Source organism: Corvus kubaryi, unplaced genomic scaffold (assembly GCF_017639235.1).
Source record: "Corvus kubaryi isolate FWS band 111438036 unplaced genomic scaffold, C.kubaryi_AGA036_p1.0 37394, whole genome shotgun sequence".
NCBI lineage: Eukaryota > Metazoa > Chordata > Aves > Passeriformes > Corvidae > Corvus > Corvus kubaryi.
The window spans coordinates 9,249,382-9,269,926 of record NW_024581133.1 but is presented as its reverse complement, the minus strand read 5'-3'; the positions used below and the strand labels follow the sequence as shown (position 1 = coordinate 9,269,926).

At 41.4% G+C, this 20,545-nt stretch overlaps 1 protein-coding gene across 2 annotated transcripts in view; it reads left to right on the top strand.

Annotated features, from left to right (window-relative positions):
- IGF1R (insulin like growth factor 1 receptor) overlaps positions 1-20,545 on the top strand; it is a 173,693-nt gene that overhangs the window by 14,461 nt on the left and 138,687 nt on the right. For both annotated transcript variants that reach the window (XM_042039718.1, XM_042039716.1), the window contains exon 2: positions 16,125-16,670. In XM_042039718.1, coding sequence (XP_041895652.1) covers positions 16,125-16,670 — 546 coding nt within the window. The remainder of the gene's footprint in view (positions 1-16,124; positions 16,671-20,545) is intronic.

Here is a 20,545-nt window from a genome sequence, read left to right as displayed (position 1 = left end):
CTCAGGCCATTCTCTCCTGAAATCCCCATGCTCCCAGTTCTGTTTGCTGTGGCAGTGCCCTACTCCTCTGCAGCGAGGCTGCAGCACGAGCTCTGCACAGTGGCAGAGGGGAGGATGCAGGGGCAGTGGTGGGGCGGGACATAGAACATTTTGTGTGTCTGTTGTTGTTTGCACTTACCTTTTGATGAATGGCAAATCGTCTGTCATTCTGCAGCTTTGTTCTTTTCTTGTGATGGAGATGCTCTTTTGACAGATATTAATTAGAAACACTGTGGTAATGTGGAGGTAAGATTTAAAATTTCTTTTTTTCCTTCCTAGAACTTACTGTTAGCAAAACCTTTTTTTTTTTTTTTTTTAGATAGAAGCTATTAAGTCACTTTACTAGACTCTGCCCACGTTGCATATGTCAGAGTAAATTCTGCTGAAAGGGGATTTATTGGAAGAAATTAAAGGGAGGGATGTACACTGCTCTGAGTTATATTGGAAGCAAGTATAAAGAAACCTTGAAGTATCACTTCAGGAAGAGAGAACTTCATTTAGTTCCTTGGAGGACCAAGAGGAGGTGGGAGGATGCTACTCTGCTGCATCCTTCACAAAATTCTGATTTTAAAGAATTTTTCTGAAGGGGTAGTCTCAAAGGGGATGTAACAACCTTCTGTTGTTCTGCCTTACAACTGTTCAGATGGTCTTTGAACCATTGAAACTTGTCCTGGCTGTACTCTCTGATACACTGTGTTAAAACAGAAATAAAGAACTAGGAGAAGGAGAAATACAATTTTGACTTGGAAAACATGTAGAAGTTTTCCCCAATGTTGCCACAATTAGGATTGTAGAAAACTGGGAAGGGAGGGAAAAAGAGATGGCTGATCGTGCTGTCTGAGAATAGCTCAGTTTTCGAATTTGTAAACAAAACAGGAATAAAACTCCTGCAAGCTTCCTGACAGTCAGGGTGTGCAGTTTTCAGTCAGAGGAGCTGATTCAGTTGGTCTGGCTTCTGCAAGAGAACAACGAGAGGAATAAATTGCTCTGTGAGGGTGTAAAGAACTTTCCTTTCCTCTAGAAAAAGTTGAGCAAACATGGAGCACTGAGTTGCATGGTTGAAATTTCGTGAGGCGTGGAAAGGACACTGGTTTTCAGCAACATATGATGTTTGTTCAGGGTGTTGTGAATTCAGGAGTAAGAGTTGCCACACTTAAAAGACACCTCTCAGTCATACTGAGGTTTAAAGGAGCTGCAAGAAGCTTTATGAGGAGGCATCTTGGCAGTTCTCAATGCTGTCGCTTGCAGAGAATGTTCAACGCTGCGCTTGCAGAGAATCTTCAAATACTTACAGCCACACCTTGATAACTTATATCTTGTCTTGTAGGATCTCTGTTGATGTGCCCCACTACAAGAGCACTTTGTTAGACCAATTAAATGTATAATATTCTTATAATACTTGTGTTTTGGAAAAATCAATATGACCAGTTTCCCTTTGAAATGACAAGAAGCCTGTTGTGCTGACAGAGTAGAACGCATTAGGAAGTGGTGCTTTGTATCCTCTCAAGTGTAATGTGCTCTTGTTTTCTCTTAATCAGCAGGATGTTCTCCTGTATGTCAGATGTCTTAGTTGTTTTTGTGATCTCTATCAGAGAAGAGTGAAGGGGGGAAAAATGTCAGAGGAACAGGATAGGTTTAAAAGCTTTATCTCAGAGAAAGCCTGCAGCCCTGCATTTCTGTTTTAGTAAAAGTGGTAATCACCACCTTAGGGTTGGACACTTTGTGTTTATGTTTGTGCTTTAAACAATAAATAAAAGAACAACTTGCCCTTCAGAAGAACATAATGCGTAGCCTACTGAAATATTCTGGGGCATAAGGGATATAATTAACCCTTTTCCATTCAGCTTGGTTGTGTTTCAGAAGCAAGATGTCTAACACATCTGAAATTGCTTATTTGCCAGTTCACTGAAGTAAGGATTTTTCAAGTTGATTGTCTGAAAATCAGACCTCTTCTTCCTCCCTCCATTGCCTTCTCCTCCTTCCCTATTTTCTGAGCTGCAGTTCCAAATTCGTAGTAGATCTAGTAGTGGTTGCCTTTTTTTTTTTTTTTTTTTAAACTTAAAAGTAGCCATTGAGAAGGAAAGCTTATTTCCCATCACTCTTGCTCAAGGCTATAGAGAATAGATCTTGGAAGTTCAGGCACCTGTCCAGGCTTTTCAGAGGAATTTTTAAGAGATGCTTTTGATGCAGTGGAAGGAAGGGCAAAGACTTGAAAGGACTGACAGCACAACCAGGATTTGGCTCAATGCATGAATGATATCTCTTCCTGTGATCCTTGAATATTTTGCTTTACTGATCAGGTCTTGGGTAGCACAAATCAATTCTGAACTGTTCCCTCAGATAGTTTTGGTATGATTCAGTGAAAATGGGCTGAAAGGAGACAGAACCTGAAATGCTTCCAACTCTTTTTTTCCCATCTTGACTCTCCTTGAAGTATGTGAATTAGTGTGAGAAAGTGTCTGTAGCTCCCACTGGGTCAAACGGAGGTTGAGATAAAAATACTCATCTCTGTGTGTATTGTAATATTGATCGTGGTGTGGTAAGTAATTCCTTGGCAGCAGGATTGCCAAGTCTGATGTTTTACACTTTTATTTGTAAGTTTTGGTGCAGTCTTGCTCCTGGCTCTGTGCTTAAACCTGCCTTTTGTTCTTTGATGGATATCTGCTTCATTACTTCCTTTTGACCAGCCTTTCCTTTCTGATAAAACATCATCCTTTGGATTGGTTTAGCTGCCCAGAGCTCACTGGCTCTGTTCACAGCTACTCTCTTTTCGTTGTGGCATTTTAATAAATTAACGGTCTCCATGAAGACCCATTCCTGTTTCTCACCTCTCCCAGCATGGGTGTGCACCAGTTCACATCAAAACAAAGATTGCTTCCCGGTCTCTTTCTTTGAATTTCTTTGTTTTTATCTGTTCCATTGTACATGTCTTTACACAGTGTTACCCAACACAGTCATTCCTGTCACTTGGGGACCTCCTTCTTTGGGCACTTACGTTTTCCAAAGCGGACTAGGAAGTTTTCTGTTAAAAGGCCGTGTGGCACTTTCACAGACCTGGAGGCGGTTCGCAAGTTCAGGACTTTCTCTGTGTCCTAAATTGCTGGTTAACTGTGGAGGCAATAAGGAGACTGAGTCCTGGTTTCTGACTCTGAAGCTGAATGAAGCTGGCATGTGGTAAAGCAAAGCGCTGTCGGCTCAGATGTGTTTTCTTAACATGGAACCAACTAGCCTTGCACAAATACCGTGGTTTTCTTTCACAACAGCGGAGCGAGGCCGGCAGAGCTGTCAGACGGGTGAGGCGAGGCCGAGGGCTGTCCGTCACCTCTGCTCCCGCACCAGCTCACCTTCAAGCTGGCAGCTGGAGAGTATTCGTGTCCAAAGCCTTTTTACCTGTGTTCTTTTCCCTTCTGTTACTTTATGTTTTTCTTTCTCTGACTTGGTTTAAAGCTTTGTGTTTGGATGTGGACGTGACACCGTTAGCCAGCGCAGTTGCGCCACTGAACACCCGTCCCGGCGGCACAGCTTGTGTTGGCAGGAGCTGTTTGGCTGATGGGACTTAATGTTGTTTGGGCAGGCAAATCATAACTACAGGCAGAAGAATGCCTTTTTTGGGGTGGCTGTAGTGGCACTGTGAAGATTAGATTCTTCTTTCACCTCACACATTGGCAGCTGGTTTTGCTGTTGATGATGGTGGGGAAGGATGTGGGGTGCTATAATTAGTTGTGGGATTTCAGAGCTTGGTGAAACCTTCCTTGTGTCCGAAGGGAACAGTCTCACCAAAACTTTTTTGAATGTGGTCTGGGTCCAGAGAGAGGTTTGCTTTGGTGCAGTCATGTAGCCTAATTCTAAAGTCTTGTGAGCAGCTTCTGCCTGTGCACCCGTTTCCTTCTCATGAGGAGATGTGCAGAATTATATTTTTGGATGGTCCCTCTGTTTGAGAGATGGTGGCTATTGAGCATGAGCTAATATTTTTTTGTCTATCTTGAAGAATGTTAAGTGTCTGTATTGTTGTCATGATAAAAGGGTTTCTGAAGGCAAGGAAACTAAAGAATATGTCATTTAGGTTTATGTATTTAGGAGTGTATTACAGGGTTCATGTGGTTTCTCTTGCTTCCCTTTGTCTAGTTCCTCTTTTATTTGTTGCAGTGGATAAAGTTCACTGTTTAATTTTTAATCAAAGTTCTCTAAGGAAAGATTTCTTATCATAGGTTAATTATAAATATATTTTCTATAATAATTTAAATATTAAGTAGTACCCATTTGTTAACTCTTTGCTGAAGAAACACACCTGCTTACAGGCTGAGGTTCCAGGTGTTCTAGTACTAAACCACCTTTTGACAGCAGTTGCCCACGCCGCAGTTCCTCCAGGGAGGATATTTTTATTTTAATTCTGTCAGCCAGGTCCTGGCAGTTAAGTTCCATTGCAGTTAAGAAAATTTGAGTCTAAAAACTTTCAGTGTGTCGTGCCCCCTGCCCAAGATGAAAATTGATTTTTAAGAGGATGACATCTTTTAAGATAGCGATCTTTCCAAAAATTGTGCTTTGCAAGAGTCAGTTCAGGTTAAACCTAGAAAAGCATGTTTAGATCCACTTTTTCCTGGTGAATGTAACAAGCTAATTTTAAAAATGACTTTAAAGTTGTGTGTCTAAGTTAAAATCTTGTTTAGTACATCTGTAGATACCCCCTATAAAAAGAAAGCAAAACTTTCACTTGGTCGTTTTTCTCTCCTTGATGTTATACTTCTTTTTGACTCACATTTTTTCTAATTTCTTACTTTATCTTCATGACCAGAACAAATTTAGTATCAGGGAGCTGGCTAAAGTCGGGTTAAGTGGTTGTTCTTCATCTATGCCTTTAGAGGTAGCACTGGAGTGTGTATACAAGGTAAAGGGTAAAAACAATGAGCAAGACTGAGCTCTCCATCTTGGGCTTGCCTTGATTTACCTTCTGGAATAAATATATGCTGCTGCAGATCCCAGTGAGGGGAGGTTCCTGAAGTTGGGAGTGTCTAGAGCAGCATCTGGGTTTGATGTTGCTGCTTGATTTGCCTGAGTCCCATCTCCTGTAACTTCCTGCATCCTCTTCACTCCCAAAGTCTTGCAACAGCCTTCTTGCAACACTCTTCCCCCCAGTTTTGGCTGAGAAGGGGGGTGGAGTAGGTAATCCCTGATGAGGAGCTGCTGAATGAAAGGTGCCATGGATTTATTTGTCTTGCCCAGTTGGACCCAGTGCTTTCTCACGGGGGGAATTTGTTAGAAATGCGTCGGGGTAACCCGTTGCACCGCAGGCTCTCCAGAAGTACCTAACAAAGGGTGAACAGTAATTCTCCTGCTTGCTCTGCCATTCCAGTGCTCTTCTGATAAAAGTGGATATTGTGACAGGAATTGCAGTTGCCAAGCAATAGAACTTAGCAGAGCCTGGCTGGTTAAACACCCAAACTGCTCTGCTCACCAGAATTGCAGCATCATGGATCACCCACAGCGCTTCTATGCAGCGTCAAAAAACTCTGTATGAGGTTGGAAATCCCATGTCTCGGGCAGTATGTGAATGTAAAATAGTACGGGCTGAAATCTCACCTTGAATGTAAGTGTGGAAAGCGGCTGGGAGTAAGTCACTGTTGGCCCTTCTCTTTTTAACAAGGTATATATATTTAGGTTTTTTAATTTTATTTTTTATTTTTACTGTTTTACTGTAAGGTTCAATTAATTGTTAATTAGAACATCTGCATAGATACGTTGAAAATCCTATACTCAGGCTTTCCTTGTATTTTCAGATAAATGAAACTCCTGGACTTCCAGCTGTCGACTGTGCCTAAAGAGCTCTAGTTTCCCATGCTTAACCCTGTTTATCTGGTAGCTTCTCACCTGTGTGCATTAAGGGTGCTTTGTCTGAGGAGAGACTCACCTTGCGTGGTATCACAGAGGTGTTTGGTTCTCTTTTTCTGTGGTTATTGTGCTGTGATGCCTCTGAGACAATAAATACCGTGTGAACGCTACCCTTGTGGTATAAAGGACACTTCCCTTGGTTGGGCTGTGTTTGTGATATTAAAAGCGAGTCAGAAGCATCTGATTCACCAGAAAAGTGAGTTCATGTCAGAAGTCCTCCTGGTATAGCTGCTTTGGTTTATATTTGCCTTAAATTGTGTTCTGGTGCAAGTGTTTTTGGTTGATAAGGCCTGAACTACGTTACCTTGTCTCTGGTGCCAGCCCACGTGTTTTACCTTGTATTTGGAGAGGAAGGTTCTTTTTTCAATCTAGTTAGCTCATGGCTGGAAAGCCCCACAGCACCTGCATATATGTAATTTAATACCTTTAAAGCCCTTTTTGAGGATTGCAAGCTGGTCATATTTTAACTGCCTTGAGAAAGCAGGTTACGGCATGACCTTTGCGATTTTTAAGCTCTGTAGCTGCCGTGTGAAGGGAGGAGTGGGAGGGCTCCCTGTTGTGTTAAATGAAGTTTGATAGCATTAACTTTTTCTTCTGTTCAGTTAGATCATTATTTTTTTTTTAGCACTGTTAAATTTCCGTTTTGGAGAAATACAGGACTAATGGAAGTCTTAGTTCAGTTTGTTAAAACAGAAACATCGCTGTGGAAGGCCAGAGAACGTGGGATTTCTGTTTGATTGCTTAAGAGCTGGTTAGCACAGCATAGTAGGGCCCTGTGTTGCATATTGTTAAGAGTAATTGCATCAGACTTGTAATTTTTCCGTGGATCTATGACTCATTATTAAATCCTTTGCTGACCATTATGGATGCAATTGTATGTTATGATACTATTTTGTCAGTTTGCTTCTAATGAAGCATGAATGATCTGTCCTGATTAGCTAGCCATTTTTGGAAAATAGTAATACAAAAAAAATTCCCCAAAAGCTTTTAAAGAGTGACAGGTTTCCTAGATTACTGCAGGGTGGCAACCTGGCAGGCAGCAAAGAGCATGGTAAAGTCTTCCGAAGTGTGAGTTGCTGAGTCCAGCCACATGATGAATTTTCATTCTGGAAGAATTTGGCTGCTTATCCCGGCTACCTAAGTGTATATCCCATAGGTTTCTGTCAGCCAATTGCTGAGTCACTTGGATGTGCAGACAACTGTTTTAAAAACAAATAAATAAAATCATGCGCACAACTATTTTTTTTTAAAGGTGGAAAGAACAGTCCCCAGGAGAGACAATTTTTGCTAAGCTCTATTGTCATCACAGATTGTGAAACATAAATTCAGTGTTATAAACAGCTTGTAATTTCAGTCTTCCATTTTTGCTTTAGCAGGCATTAGACTGAAGCTGCTGGCATTGGGTTTAAACATTATTAACACCGTTAAAAAAATGTTTTACTCTCATCGTTATTGATCATAACATGCCACCTACTCACTTGTACGTTACATGTTTTGTGTAGAATGGCACGTGCTCATTTTGTGGTGCTGTCAGGGAAGTTACAGTGTGGGATAAGAAAGCATGCAGAGGTTTTAAAGTCTGTCGCCTGTGAGGAGAGGGCTCATCTTTAGTGATTTAGGCATTACCTGCTTTCTTCTGCAGGTTTTTTTGTTGTTTGAGGCTTTTCTCACAAGCTGGCAAACTCGACCAGGCTGTGACTCTGCAGTGTTGCAGGGAATTATCCTGGAATTGCATTCAGCTGGTGCTTCTAACAGCTTTCCCTTCCACGTAAATGCACAGGAGCACCTTGCCAGAGGTTTGAGCCTTCAGCTTCAGCCACGGTAAGGTTCAAACATTGGCTTTCAGTGTTTGACACCTACCGGGTGTTAATGGGTGAGGAATTTGCTGGTGAGATTCATCTTCTAGTTAGCTCTTTGTCTTCTTTTCTTCTTTGGCAGAGAGTTTTACAGGCATTGCTCATAACCTGGGCACTACAGATCAGGGTTGAAAGTTCGGTGCTTGTTTTTCTGGATTTGATAGCTGGGGCTTCTGGACTGGATGTTTTCCTTCCTCCATTCCTGCCCTGTGCACCCATGAGGATGAGCAGGAATCCATGCCAACTGAGCCACTGATGTGCTATTTCAGCAGCAGGAGGTAATGGATGTGGCTTCACTGGAACCCCTGAGGAATGTGGTGTATCAGTGTAGTCTTGGTCAGAGAGGATTAATTTGAGGATGACTTGTCATGAGGATGCTTTCACGTGAGCTGGGCTAATTCTAGACCTACATGCTCGGGTGAGCTGTGTAGAGAAGGCATCAATCAGTATTATTAAAGGGATTCAGTTCATCTTGTTGGCTCCATTTTTGCTAAACTGCTGTTCCTGTTGACATTCAAAGTAAAATGTTGGCAGAGAGAAAGCAAGAGAGATGAGGGACAAAAACGTAATTTATTCTGAAATTTTATTTGTGTAAACTTATGGGGAAGTTGGAGGAAGTTCATGGAAAGTAACAATGCCAGGGATATCTTTAGCCAATGACAGCTGAAAATTGCAAGAACAAAAAGGCAGAGACAGTTTGAGTTTGTGATGTGGGTTGTAGCCCTTTTGTGTGTTATTTTTGTGAATGGTTTGGTTTGGTCAGCGTGGTAACACAGTGGCCCTTGGATTTGGAATATATAGTTAGTAGAGTGGCAGAAGAGAAAATTAAAGTAGGATGTGTTTTTTTTTTTCTAAGGGCTGTGGGAGACAAGGAGAATGTGGAGAAGGGGAATCTAGTTGCTTTTTAAAGTATTTGCACCAAATTTGATTAGCCTCCTGTGACACCACTTTTTCCTTCCAAATCTGGGTGAAAATAACTCTGTAAAAGGTTGATAGGAGTGATGAGTGGCACGAGGTAAATGAATGATAATAGACTATGTTTCTCAGAAATTACAAGCTACGTTGCAATATAATCTCCAATCCCATGAGTGTTTTGAAGATCGTAGTGGTCTGGCTTTGTCCTCCAAAGCTTAACTTGTAATTAAATGAAAAAAAAAACCCCAAGCCCTCCTTCTTGGCCTCAGATATGTTATCAAGAAAGTTCTCAGGACTTACATTCAAGTGGAAACAGTGGGGTTTTGTTTGGGTTTGAGTATTCCCTTTCATGTTTTGAGAGCCAAAGATGGCAGCGTTGTGCTAGTGCTGGAAATACAGAGGTTGAAATTCAATTATGGACTTGCTTAGCAAAATCTAAAATGATTGACATTTCCTGGATTGTGGGGTGCCTTTTATCTATCTCCTCCCCACCCTGAGAGATGTAGCTTCATAAAATCTTGGTAAATGTAAAGAGATTTATGTAGCATATTCAGTGAAGAGAAATAGTTCAGTGGGTAGGGAAGCAGCTTGAATCGTGATGTAGATTTAGTTCCCTCCTTGTTACTGGTTCTGACATCCCAAGAGGTAACACAGAAGCTGGCTTCCCTGGGAAGAGATCTAGTGATTGATGTGACACATACAGGATAGGTGAGCTTAGAGAGTACAGAAATTTTGTGGGAGGTTGTGTAAGTACATTAAAGACACTAAAATATATATCTCATTCATAGTGTCACTACGGAGGCAAAACCAAGAGCTCAGTGGGTGGTGGAATCCTGTGTTAATGTAAAGTGTCATAAGCAATCTCTCCAACCACTGATTTCTGTGAACTCCACATTTAATTTCTTTGCAGAGTATGCAATTAAAGAATCCTGAGACTTCAGTAGTAAATTTTTTTCCCTTACGTCTGCAAATGGTGCAACTGTACTGAAACTTTTCATGGGCTCGCAGGGAAATTGTTGTTGCTAAGCTGTTCCTTCTCAGACTTCCTACCTTTGCCTTCCATGTCATTGAAGCTACAGGAGCAAAGAAGGCTTAGGCCCAGGCCATGGACTGTAGTCACTCTGTTCAGTGATGACTGAATAACACTTAAAAGTTTTTTCTTTAGGGCTTTATGATAGTTTCCTCAAAACATGCACAATTCTTAGGAGTAAGAATGAAAAGAGAGATTAAGGTCAAGTTATATTTTCCCCTGTTTATAGTCTGTATGGGCATCACGTTTTCTGACTGTTCCTTCTGTTTTCACTGATGTGTCCTTCTGTACTCTTCTGAGCAATTACAGTCGTGTAAGAGGCTCCTTTAAACCTGCTGATTTGCTTTATCCGAAGTTGAGTTCCTTTTTCCTATGATTCAACCTTTTAGTGTCTTCAAGGAATTTTTTTGGAGCCCTAGGGTTTTTCCCAATGTGCCAGACAACCCCTCTATTGAGTCGATCCAGTAGATAGTAAACATGTCAATATGCAGGCCATGATACATTATGCAGATCTAAATCCACCCAGTGCAATAAACATGTTTTGTTGTTGTGAGAGAGGGATGGGAACTCTGGAGATGCTTGCCTGAAAAAGGATGCTGCATGCTGGGAATCTGGGATGAGGGCAGCTGGACTGCAGCCACATTCAGTAGCTGTTTTGGACTCTTTCTTTATAAGGACCTGCCATAGATTAAAACTAAAAAGCACATGATGAAAAGGAAGTGGCTCCATTGGGAATAAATAACAGCACTGTTCAGAAGATGTGCTGATCTCCCAGAAAGACCCACAGCTCTGAGCTGACATTAGTGAGGGGTGATGTGGTCAGGCCTCTTTCATTAGAGCAGTTTGGGAGAGAGCAGTGTTCCCGTGCTCAGTAACATCAGCTCTCTGCTGACCAGAGAGCAGCAGTAGCTGTCTGGGGAAGCCAACCTCTCCTTGGAGTGGAGTGTGCTCAGAAAAGCCATTATTGGCAAAGTGAGCTGTGGTGGTGTGAGCAAGCTACTCTCTAAAAGTAGAACCAGCCACAATTGTGTTTTTGTATTAAGCCTTGTAGTTCTTTCTTTGTGTGGGAATTCATCCAGCACCGATGGTAACACACTGTGCTTGTTACCAACTGTGCAGAATTTCAGGGTAGATGAGAAGTTGAGCAACCTCATACCCTCCCTTAAAAAAGAACCCTTTGGAACCTTGTAGATCTTGTTTCCCTGGACAGGAAAACAGTATGGATTTAAAACAATTTCTGCACCTTTAGTGCTTTTTTTCAGCAACCAGTGTAAGGGGATGCTCTTTGTAAAACTGAAACACTGAAGGTACCCTCATTTATGATAAACTTTGCATTTCTACTGTGAAATAAAGGAAACAGTTCTCACAGAAGGGAAGTCAGAAGAGGGGAAACAAAGGGAGAGCAGGAAAAAGGTGAGTGTGAGTTGACATTGAGGTTGCTGGTGAGATGCTCATGGCAGGCTGTCTATCCTCATTCTCGTTTCAGAGATGTGACTGCTCACGCTGAACAAGTGTCTGTTGCTAGGGAAAGCCTAACCCAGCTGGAGTAGACCTGTGTTGAAGAGGGTTCAGGATTGTGAAAGGGATGTACTGGATTGACTCGGTGACTCAGAGCTGCCTTGGTGCTGCTTTGTCTGAGACCTTTTGGTGTTGAGAGAGCCAGATAGTGGTGATTGCTCTGTCTTTAACTTCTGGTTATTTGAGAGGATATTGAGACTGTGCAGTGTAATACAGCCTTTTAATGTCATCCAAAAAAGTAAAGGGTCAAAGGCAAGGCTTAAAATGTCGAGGAGTGTGGGTTTTTTCAAGAAAAACATGTGTAGTTACATTTCCTTAGAACTCCTAATGGAGCAACCTGGAGGAATACAAAATTTGTAACTACACCATGATGAAATAACTTCTTGTAGGAAATGAATCCTTCTCTTACTAAAACCAGTGAATGTGTGAGCTGTCAGTGCTGCCCCTAACACCTTGGCATTGATAGTGAATTAGCTGTGCTGAATTTATGTCCAGCTGGGATGTGGTGTAGCAAGCAGAAGCTGTAGTGTAGGGTGAATGTTGAACAGAAAGCCTTCTGCTGCTTTGTCTGTGCTAGCATGAGATTTTGCAGAAAGGAGGAAAGTGTTCCTTCCAAACACTGACGGGCAACGTCCAAGTCCTTTTAGGAGTCGCCAGTGACCTGAAGTAACTGGTAGATATAAGAAAAGAGTGAGGAGCTGCTGTGTGGAGTAAATGACTTTGTAAATAGATGGTGATGAGATAGCAGGTGTTTCTCAAGGTGACAAGGCAGTTCTCCATGGCAGAATGGTTTTAATGATTCCAGTAAGCTTTGGCAAATCATAGTTAAGGTCGAGAGGAATCTGCTGGATTGCTGCACTCTGTGACACAGCTTGTTTGGAGCCTGCCCAGCCTGTGTCCTCAGCAGTGGTGCAGTGTGTGTGTGTGTGTGTGTTCACAGCCCCAGCTCTGCTCCGTGGTGTCCCAGCCAGAGCACCACTTAGACAGAGACCTGCCAGGAGGCTCTGCCAGATCAAGGAGCATTAATTACTCTCATATGAACCTGTTACGTGCAATCACTTTTCCTGGTAGTTCATTGACCCCATCTCAGTTACATGAGTAGGCTTGGATCTATCCTCTGACTAGGAATGGGCTGCAGGTTGTTTGGGAGACTGCAGTGTGGAGTGGGTATTTCTATTCCCTTTGGAAGTTTACATGCCCTGCAGCTTGCCAATGGGATGCTTCCAGAAAAAAAGAGCACAAGTGGGCTTCTTGTTGAATACCAGGTGGAGCTCAGGACTTCTGGCCTAAAGAGCTGTTTCCAGGGAGGCATTTGTGTTTGTCTAGGTAAAGAGTGCAGTGCTTCTCTTCAGTATTTTACCATATTGGGGAATTATCTTTTAAACAAATAAATACATTTGTCTTTAAAGAACAAATTTCTGACTCTTAATTAGGTACTTGGTTTAGGCTGAGTCTGATAAATGATAGGCAGTTTAAGGAAAGGCTTGGAAATCTGTAGGCAGCTGAATGAAAACAGCATGAATCTGACTATTGGTAATTATCCTGGGCGTTTATAATCTACCCAGAGCTAGTGGGGCAGGGTAATAAACAGCTGTTGCATTTTTATGTTCTGTTAGCGAGCAAAATAAATACATAATAGTTAATTTCCAATTCTGAATTGAACGTGAAACAAAGGCAAGTTATCCTAGTCATATTTAAGAAATTCTCTGAACTGGAATGTCCAAAACTGTTAAATGGAGTATAAGTGCTCTAAAGAGCATTTTCTGTGCACTTCATTGTGTCTGACAGACCAGTTTATATTGTTAGTCCATATACGCTTTCTCTCAAATGGGATCCAAAGAAAACACAGCACAGCCAGATGGAAATTGGAGTTGACTTTGAGCTCTGATTAATTTGTTTTTCATATAATCCTTTTCAGGGCAGCAAGAAAAACGTGAGAAAAAGATGATGTATTGTGGTATAATTAAGTCTGGTGAACAATGTGAACTTAAAAGAAATTTCTTTTAAAAAAGAATCTGCTTTAATGGGAACTGTTTTTTCCAAGTGTCAGGATGGCCTACCATGCTTGTTCTATTTCCCATTTGTGTCTCTGCAGTTCTCATTATATGTGTGAAGTTTTGCAAAGCGTAACTCACTAGATGAACTAATAAGTTCCTAAATCAAAAATGTCAACAGCCACTCATCTGTGATCAGTTTCTAATGTGGGACCCCACTGGACTTCATCCTTTTCCATATTAAGAGGATGATGTTTCATAACTGAGGCAAATGAGTGCATACTTTTGCCATAAAGCTCTAGAAATTTCATTGATTTATAAAAGCATTAAATATCTAAAATTAAGTAACTTTCAAGCTGAAACAAACATAAAACTAAAAGCAATACGACTTTGAAAGCCCAGCCTCAAACAGAGACATGAACAGATATATAATGCTTTAGTTAACGGTTGCTGCCATTTCTCTTACAAATTGTTCTTTGGGGTATTGTAACTCAGCTGTTTTTAAACCCATCACTCTGGAACCTTGCCTGCAAAATGTCAGCGCAAGTGCAAATTTTATTTCTTTAACAAAATAAAGGGCTTGGAGCAGTTAGGCTTTCTAAACTTTTATGGCAGGAAAATAAATTCTGCGACTTTTGCTTTGCCATAGCAGGAGCCATACTGTTCACCTTGGCCTGCCAGGAGGCAGAGATAGAAACCAAAAGGCTTTAATGGGAAACACTCCGTGTGTTCTGACTTGCTTTTCAAAACAAGAGAAGCCCAGTGTCAAGAGTGTAACTACCCTTTGGGCAGAGGGCACAGTCCCTAGGGTGGATGGAGGGATGGTGGCTTTAGAAGATGATTTCTGAAGTTGAAAGCAAGACGTGGGTACCAGCTCATTAAAGGAATTTAATAGAGCTTGAGGTTGTCTTTCCTACAGGTTCAGGGGAGAACCCCTCACTTCTTCTGCACTAACCAGTGCATCTCTTACCAGATCTACTATCTTGGAGTTCTTTAACATTCCCCCTCTTCCATCTGGCTTCTAAAGCTGGGTAGTGCCAACCCATTCACCCTTTTTAATGTCTTCCTGAAGTTCAAGCCTCGACACATGTTCCAGCAGTAGTGACCAATTTTCCTGGAGTCAGTATGTATGAAAATGGGGATTTACTGTCTCACTGCTCATGAGGACCAAGTGTTCCTGGTGGTACATTAGTCTTGGTGTTTATTATTTTTTTTGAAGGTCTAGGGAATGAACTTTCTTGCACATAGCTACTTCAGTGCAGCGAGTCAGATTTAATAGCCTTTGCTTTCAGCTTGAATCTTCACAGAAGGAAGATTAGGTAATAGTTTGTGTAGGAACATCTGTTTCCTAACAGAGTTCTCGCCCTATTTTATTTTTTTATGCTGTCCCTCTAACCAGAAAGTCCTTTAGTCTTTTTAAGACTTAGAAGTCTTTAAGTCCTTGTTGGGTATTAGAGTTGCTGTGGTTTTAGCATGCTCATGCTCTGGATCCTTTGTTAGCTTAAGTTATTAGCCTTAGATAAGTGTTGTGGGATGGAAAGACTGCTTTCTATTGTCAGTGCAATTTCTGAATCTCTGGACAATTTGTCTGGGTTAGAATTTAAGTTTTTTGGCTCCAGTGCTTGTTTAGACCTTTCCCTTATCTGAGGAAAAGATGTTGTTAAAATAATTAAGCCTAGCATGCATTAAAAGAGAACCTTTCCACAAAATTGAATTGCTTGGGGTTTATTTGAGTTTTGGGTTGCTTAAATAAATAGGCATTTTGCTTTGTTTGCTTACAAGCAACTTAGTATCTCTTATGGGGAATCTTTTTTCCATGTTTTCCAAAGAAGACCAGCTCTGAGGGTTTTGAAGAACAGCAGCTCTCTACACTCTGTAGTTCTTTGTTTTGCATCCAAGTGGATTGTGTGTGTCTAAATATTACATTATTAACACACGTCTTCCAGCCCCTTTAACCAGCCATTGTTATTGTGATATGTCTCTAATATGGAAAGACTTAATACATAGATTTATTAGGGGATAATCATTTTGGTCATTGTTTTCTTGAGAGTTCATAGAGTTCAATCTGCTGTTTTCAAGGAAAGATTCTTCACTGTGATGGTGTGTGTTCTTGTAAATAAATTTATCCTGTGTTTCTTAGAACTCAAGAGACTTTTTTATATCTTGGTGCCAAAATTAGTGAAACTTGGTTTACTGGAACATGCAAACAGGAATTCAGTGCTGTAAGTCCAAGCACTTTGTTTTCTTCCCAGTCACAGAGCAGGAAGTGCTTACCAGCTTTCTGTGGATTTAGTGTTATTGCTGACCTACTGCAAGACTAGTATTCCAAGAATTAAAGCTTGTTTGGCATGTGACCCTGGAAAGAAAGAGTGATTTGAGGCCAAAGTTGCAATTTTCTGGGAAGTGCCCTCTTTGTGTGCATGTGTCTTAAGCAGGGTGGGGAGTGAATTAGTAACGTAATGACCAGTGGATCCCTTCTGTGTTACCTGACTGGTCTGAAGTGATGTGGCTCAAGCCCTGCTCTGGGCACACACATCAGGATCTAATTTGAAGCAGGGTGTGCAAATGCATTTGGTTTATCTTTGTATTCCTCAGTGTAGTCGAGCTCTTGTCATCAGCAGTAATAAACCAACATTTCTTTGTGTGCTGCAGAATAGAGAGAGAGCTGCCATCCCATGCTGCTCCTGGTAGTGCTCAGGGTGATAGGTTAAATGAAATGAATATTCCATGTAGGTGTAAATTAAGCACTCTTTTTCTATTTTAACACTGCAACCTAATTAAAAGTTAAAAATTTTATGGCCATCAGAATATCCTTCTTGTGTTCCAGTTTCAAAAGGCTTAGGAATGCCTTATTTACTAACTTTTCTTCCTCCTTTTCCATTTCAGTTTGCGGGCCAAATGTTGACATTCGCAATGATATCCATGAGCTGAAGCGCTTGGAGAACTGCACGGTGATCGAGGGTTTCCTGCAGATCCTGCTCATCTCCAAAGCAGAGGATTACCGCAACTTCCGCTTCCCAAAGCTCACTGTCATCACTGACTATTTGCTGCTGTTCCGTGTGGCAGGCTTGGAAAGCCTCAGTGATCTCTTCCCCAACCTCACAGTCATTCGTGGAAGAAACCTCTTCTACAACTATGCCTTGGTTATCTTTGAAATGACAAATCTTAAAGAGATTGGGCTTCACAACTTGAGGAACATCACCCGCGGGGCCATACGGATCGAGAAGAACTCTGACCTGTGTTACCTCTCCACGGTGGACTGGTCTCTCATCCTAGATGCAGTGTCCAATAACTACATCGTTGGGAATAAACCTCCAAAGGAATGTGGGGACTTGTGTCCAGGAACAATGGAAGAGAAGCCGTTGTGTGAGAAGACATCTATTAACAATGAGTACAACTACCGCTGCTGGACCACCAACCACTGCCAGAAAAGTAAGACTTGAGTAGATACCTTGTTTTTGTTACTTCTTTTGGAAGTAAAGATTTAATTTTGTGGTTTTATTTTAAGCTCTTCAGCAACTGAAACTTTTATTCTAGTTGTTTATAGTTTACATGAGTTACCCAGTTGCCACACAAATAGATTCTTCCCCAATCAGTAAAGGTTCGTCTCACTTAAATTAAAAAACAAAAAAGAGAAACCAACAAATCAACAACTGTGAAACAAAACCCAGTGAACTCCCTGAGTTACTTCCCCATGGAAAAGGTGGAAAATATAAGTGTGGAACCAATGCCATTATAACAAAGCTGGAGGCAGCTTTACCTCCCTTGAGGACTTTGGCAGGAGGTGGCCATCGAATGCCGTCTGCTCCTTGCTGAAGTGACATTACGTGTGTGCCAGAGCTGTTGCCTTGCTGAAGCTGTTAACTGGACTTTGTTTTTTGCTTCCCTTGGCATGCACCTCCAGACGTTCCTGTAATGGTAAATTCTGTACATAGGGACTTGTTTATTGACATGAATTTTCACAGTGCAGTCTGTAGAGTTGAAGAGTCCATGGATATCTTGACTCTTGATGAAGTTATCTTTGTCTGTTTTGTTCTTATCTGGCAGATTTATGTCTTTCTGGTAGCAAGTATTAGCAAAAACAAAACCTGATCTCTCCTCACTTTTTAAAAATAGAGTAAACAAACACATAGTTTACTCAGGTAACATGATTACATGGCAGGCTTTTTGAGTTCATCCTGTAACTTTACGAAAGCTGAGCCCTGCAGTATCAGTAGGACTTAATTACAAGCAGTCATCACTGGGAGGAACAGTTCCTAAATTCCACATGCAGTCTTGACCAAAGCTGCTGTAATGATAGGAAACACCACAGTGTGAGAGAAATCAGGACTACATTCAGGTTACCTTCATCTGGGGATGTTTATTCTAAAGTGGCTCGTCAGTTGCTTGTGGAGCCCTCCTGTTCAATTAGAACTGCAATTAAAGTAGCTCGTGGGGCAGTTTCAGTCAACACATGCCAAAAATACCTCTGCAAAAAGGCATTTGGAGTATGTGCTTTTATCAATACTTACAGGAAATAAAGTTCATTTTTTAAACAAAGCAAAGAAACCCCCTCAGCCTGTTACTGGGAGACTTTGTGCTTTGCCCAGGGCGAGGGGAGTGTTGCTATGAGTCCTGCAGGCCAAATTTATGTCTTCGTTAACAGAGTGTAACTGTTGTCTAGAGAGGGTGACCAAGGTGATTCCTGTGCAACCTCATTGCCCTCAGTGGTTTGAATGGATGTAGCGAGAGTGTATTTAATAAGATATAACAACTTACTTGCTTTTTGTTGTGTGCTCTGCCTATTTGGAGTAGACAAAGGTAATGTGCAAAAAACCTTTTTTTGGCATCTAAGGGACTGTTAAAATAATTTGGATCCCAAATACACATGAGAAAAGATTTGTTTAAATAAAATGAGGTCATAGTTAGACTGCGATAGTAGGACTTTGAAGGCAAGGGTGTAGGTAATGGGGTTGTTTTTCCATATATGCTTTCATCTCCTTTCATGGGAGATTGTGGAGAAGAAAGCAAGTATTGGAAAAGAGCCTTGAAAGGCTTGTTAAGAGCATTACAGTGTGGAAAAACAATTAGGTTTAGAGTATTTTAGGATGCAGAGCATATAAAGAAATTACCAAGTTCTAATCAATAAAAAGAGTGAGACCGTTGGACCTGTTTTAATCTGTTTGTTGTGATAAGCCACTGACTTGAAGTGAGATGACTTTAAATTTGTGGGCCATTCGTCTAAAGAGAAAACAACCCTGAAGTACTCCTGCTCTGAAGAAAAACAAGCGAGGTATAAAAGTGCAGTTGTTCCAAAGGAAGCTTTTTGTCTCCCCTGCTAGATTGCTCGAGCACTTTGGCAATGAACTCCTGATCAGGAGAGGACTCTTGCAGTACAGAATCACACAAGACATGAAAAAGAATAGAAGCAAGGACTTTTCAGTTACTGAGTGTTTCAGTTGGCATTTTCCTACCAGTAGAGATACGACACCTATGTTATTTTCCAGGGAATATTTTTCTAGTGCAGTATCTGATTTAACCCTGACATTCTCCTTGTGCGTCACAGTAATGTTAAACTGAAAATGCTCTCTATCATTCAGGATTTCTTTGTGCCTTTTTATTTTTCTTGCTCTGGCTCTGTGGAGGAGTGTGTATTAAATCTCTCTTGTCCTTGTTTAGGTTTTACGCTGAAAGATCTGAAGTTGGTGGGTAAATGTTGTGTGGGAACACTTGGTACTTTAAGTAGCCTGGCTTCTGTTTAGTTTTGCTGTTGAGTGGAAGTTGTTTTTTTCCTCCTTTTTCTTTCTCACAAAAAAAGGAAGAAGCTTGTGCTTCCTTCAGTATAACTTGTGCAGGAACAATGCTGAAGGAGGAGGGAGGGAAGAGTATGCTGTGTCTGACTTAGAATAATCCATGGACATTTCTATAGAAGAGCAAGCTACAAAGAAACTGTAACTTCTGAATTTTTTTGGGTATTTTTAAGGTTCAGCGTAAAGCGTCAGCAGATCTCCTGCCAGTTTGGTTGCCCTGGTTTCTGTGTAGTGTACATTCCTTTACCTTTGAGTGCCCCAAGGCAGCAGCAATACTAGTTTGCTCTCTTTGGAGCTGCAGCATGTTGTGTTGGGCTTGGCATGCTCTCTTCTCTCTGACTTGCACCTACTTTTATGTTAGTGTATTAAATGCCAGCTGTGCCTCACTGGGGTTGCAGGTTTAGTAGAAGAATCCTTCGAGATAAAAGGAGGGTACTGAAGCTGTTTGTTTCTATCAGTGCTTGTGCTTTGGGGCACAGGTAGAGATGGAAAAGATAAAAACTGAGTGTCCAGACGTACAAATAAGACTATGGCCTTCTGTGTTTTTCTTTTTTTCTGGCAGTTGTGACTGCTGGAAAGGTTTATGGAAGCTGCCTCCATCTCCCTCAGAAATTGATGTGAGAACCAGAAAAACTGTTCCTGCTGTACCCCTTGCAAGACTTGTGTCTGATGACACACTTGCTCTGCCTGTCCAGTGATCTGCTCTAAAGAAAACTTTGGTTGTTTTCTATATTCCTCGTGCTGATGACTAACTTTTGAGGTCTGCTGCCTTAGTCACTAGACCTTTCCAAGCCTGCAGAAACCAAATGTAAAGTACACCCTTGAAAGCCTGCCTGAAAGTTCAGGATCCCTTGTCTGCCGTAACCTTTGTGTTCTTTTTTAGGCAAGTCCAGCTAATGCTTCCTAAGACACTTTTGCTATTGCTGGGGCCATAAGAAATGAACTGGGCAAACTATTTGGAAAAGTAATAGCAAAACTGGCAGTGATCTGTATATGAGACCTATGGTGCCCTGTTGGGTTTTTTCTCCCTATCTTAATTATTTGTCTTCTTTCCCCCAATTAAACTGGAGATGCTCAGTGTCAAATATTAGCTGAAACTTTTCCTACTCAGAAAAGAGACAAGGATCTGGTTATGGGGGAGACAGGCTGTTAGTGTCTGTGGGGAAAGGGGTGTTGGCTTCAGCTGCTGCTACTGTGGGACAGGATGAGAGCACAGTCTGGGTCCTCCCCTTGTGAGAGAGTGAATTAGAGCTCCCATATTTCCCAAATGGGGTGGAATAGCCATGCTTCCCATAAAAACAATGATGGGGAGTATCGGAAGTGCATGAGGGAGCTTTAAGATTAGAGTTTAGGCATTAAAAAAAGGATGTGTGAGCTGGCATTGTAGAGAGGACACAGGTTAGGGCTGTAAGCATTAAGCACTTGGTTCAAAAGAGGTGAATTTGACATGAAACAATATTTCATGTAGACCTCACTGCACAATACAACAGGAGAAAACTTTCAGCTTCCGAATGTGTG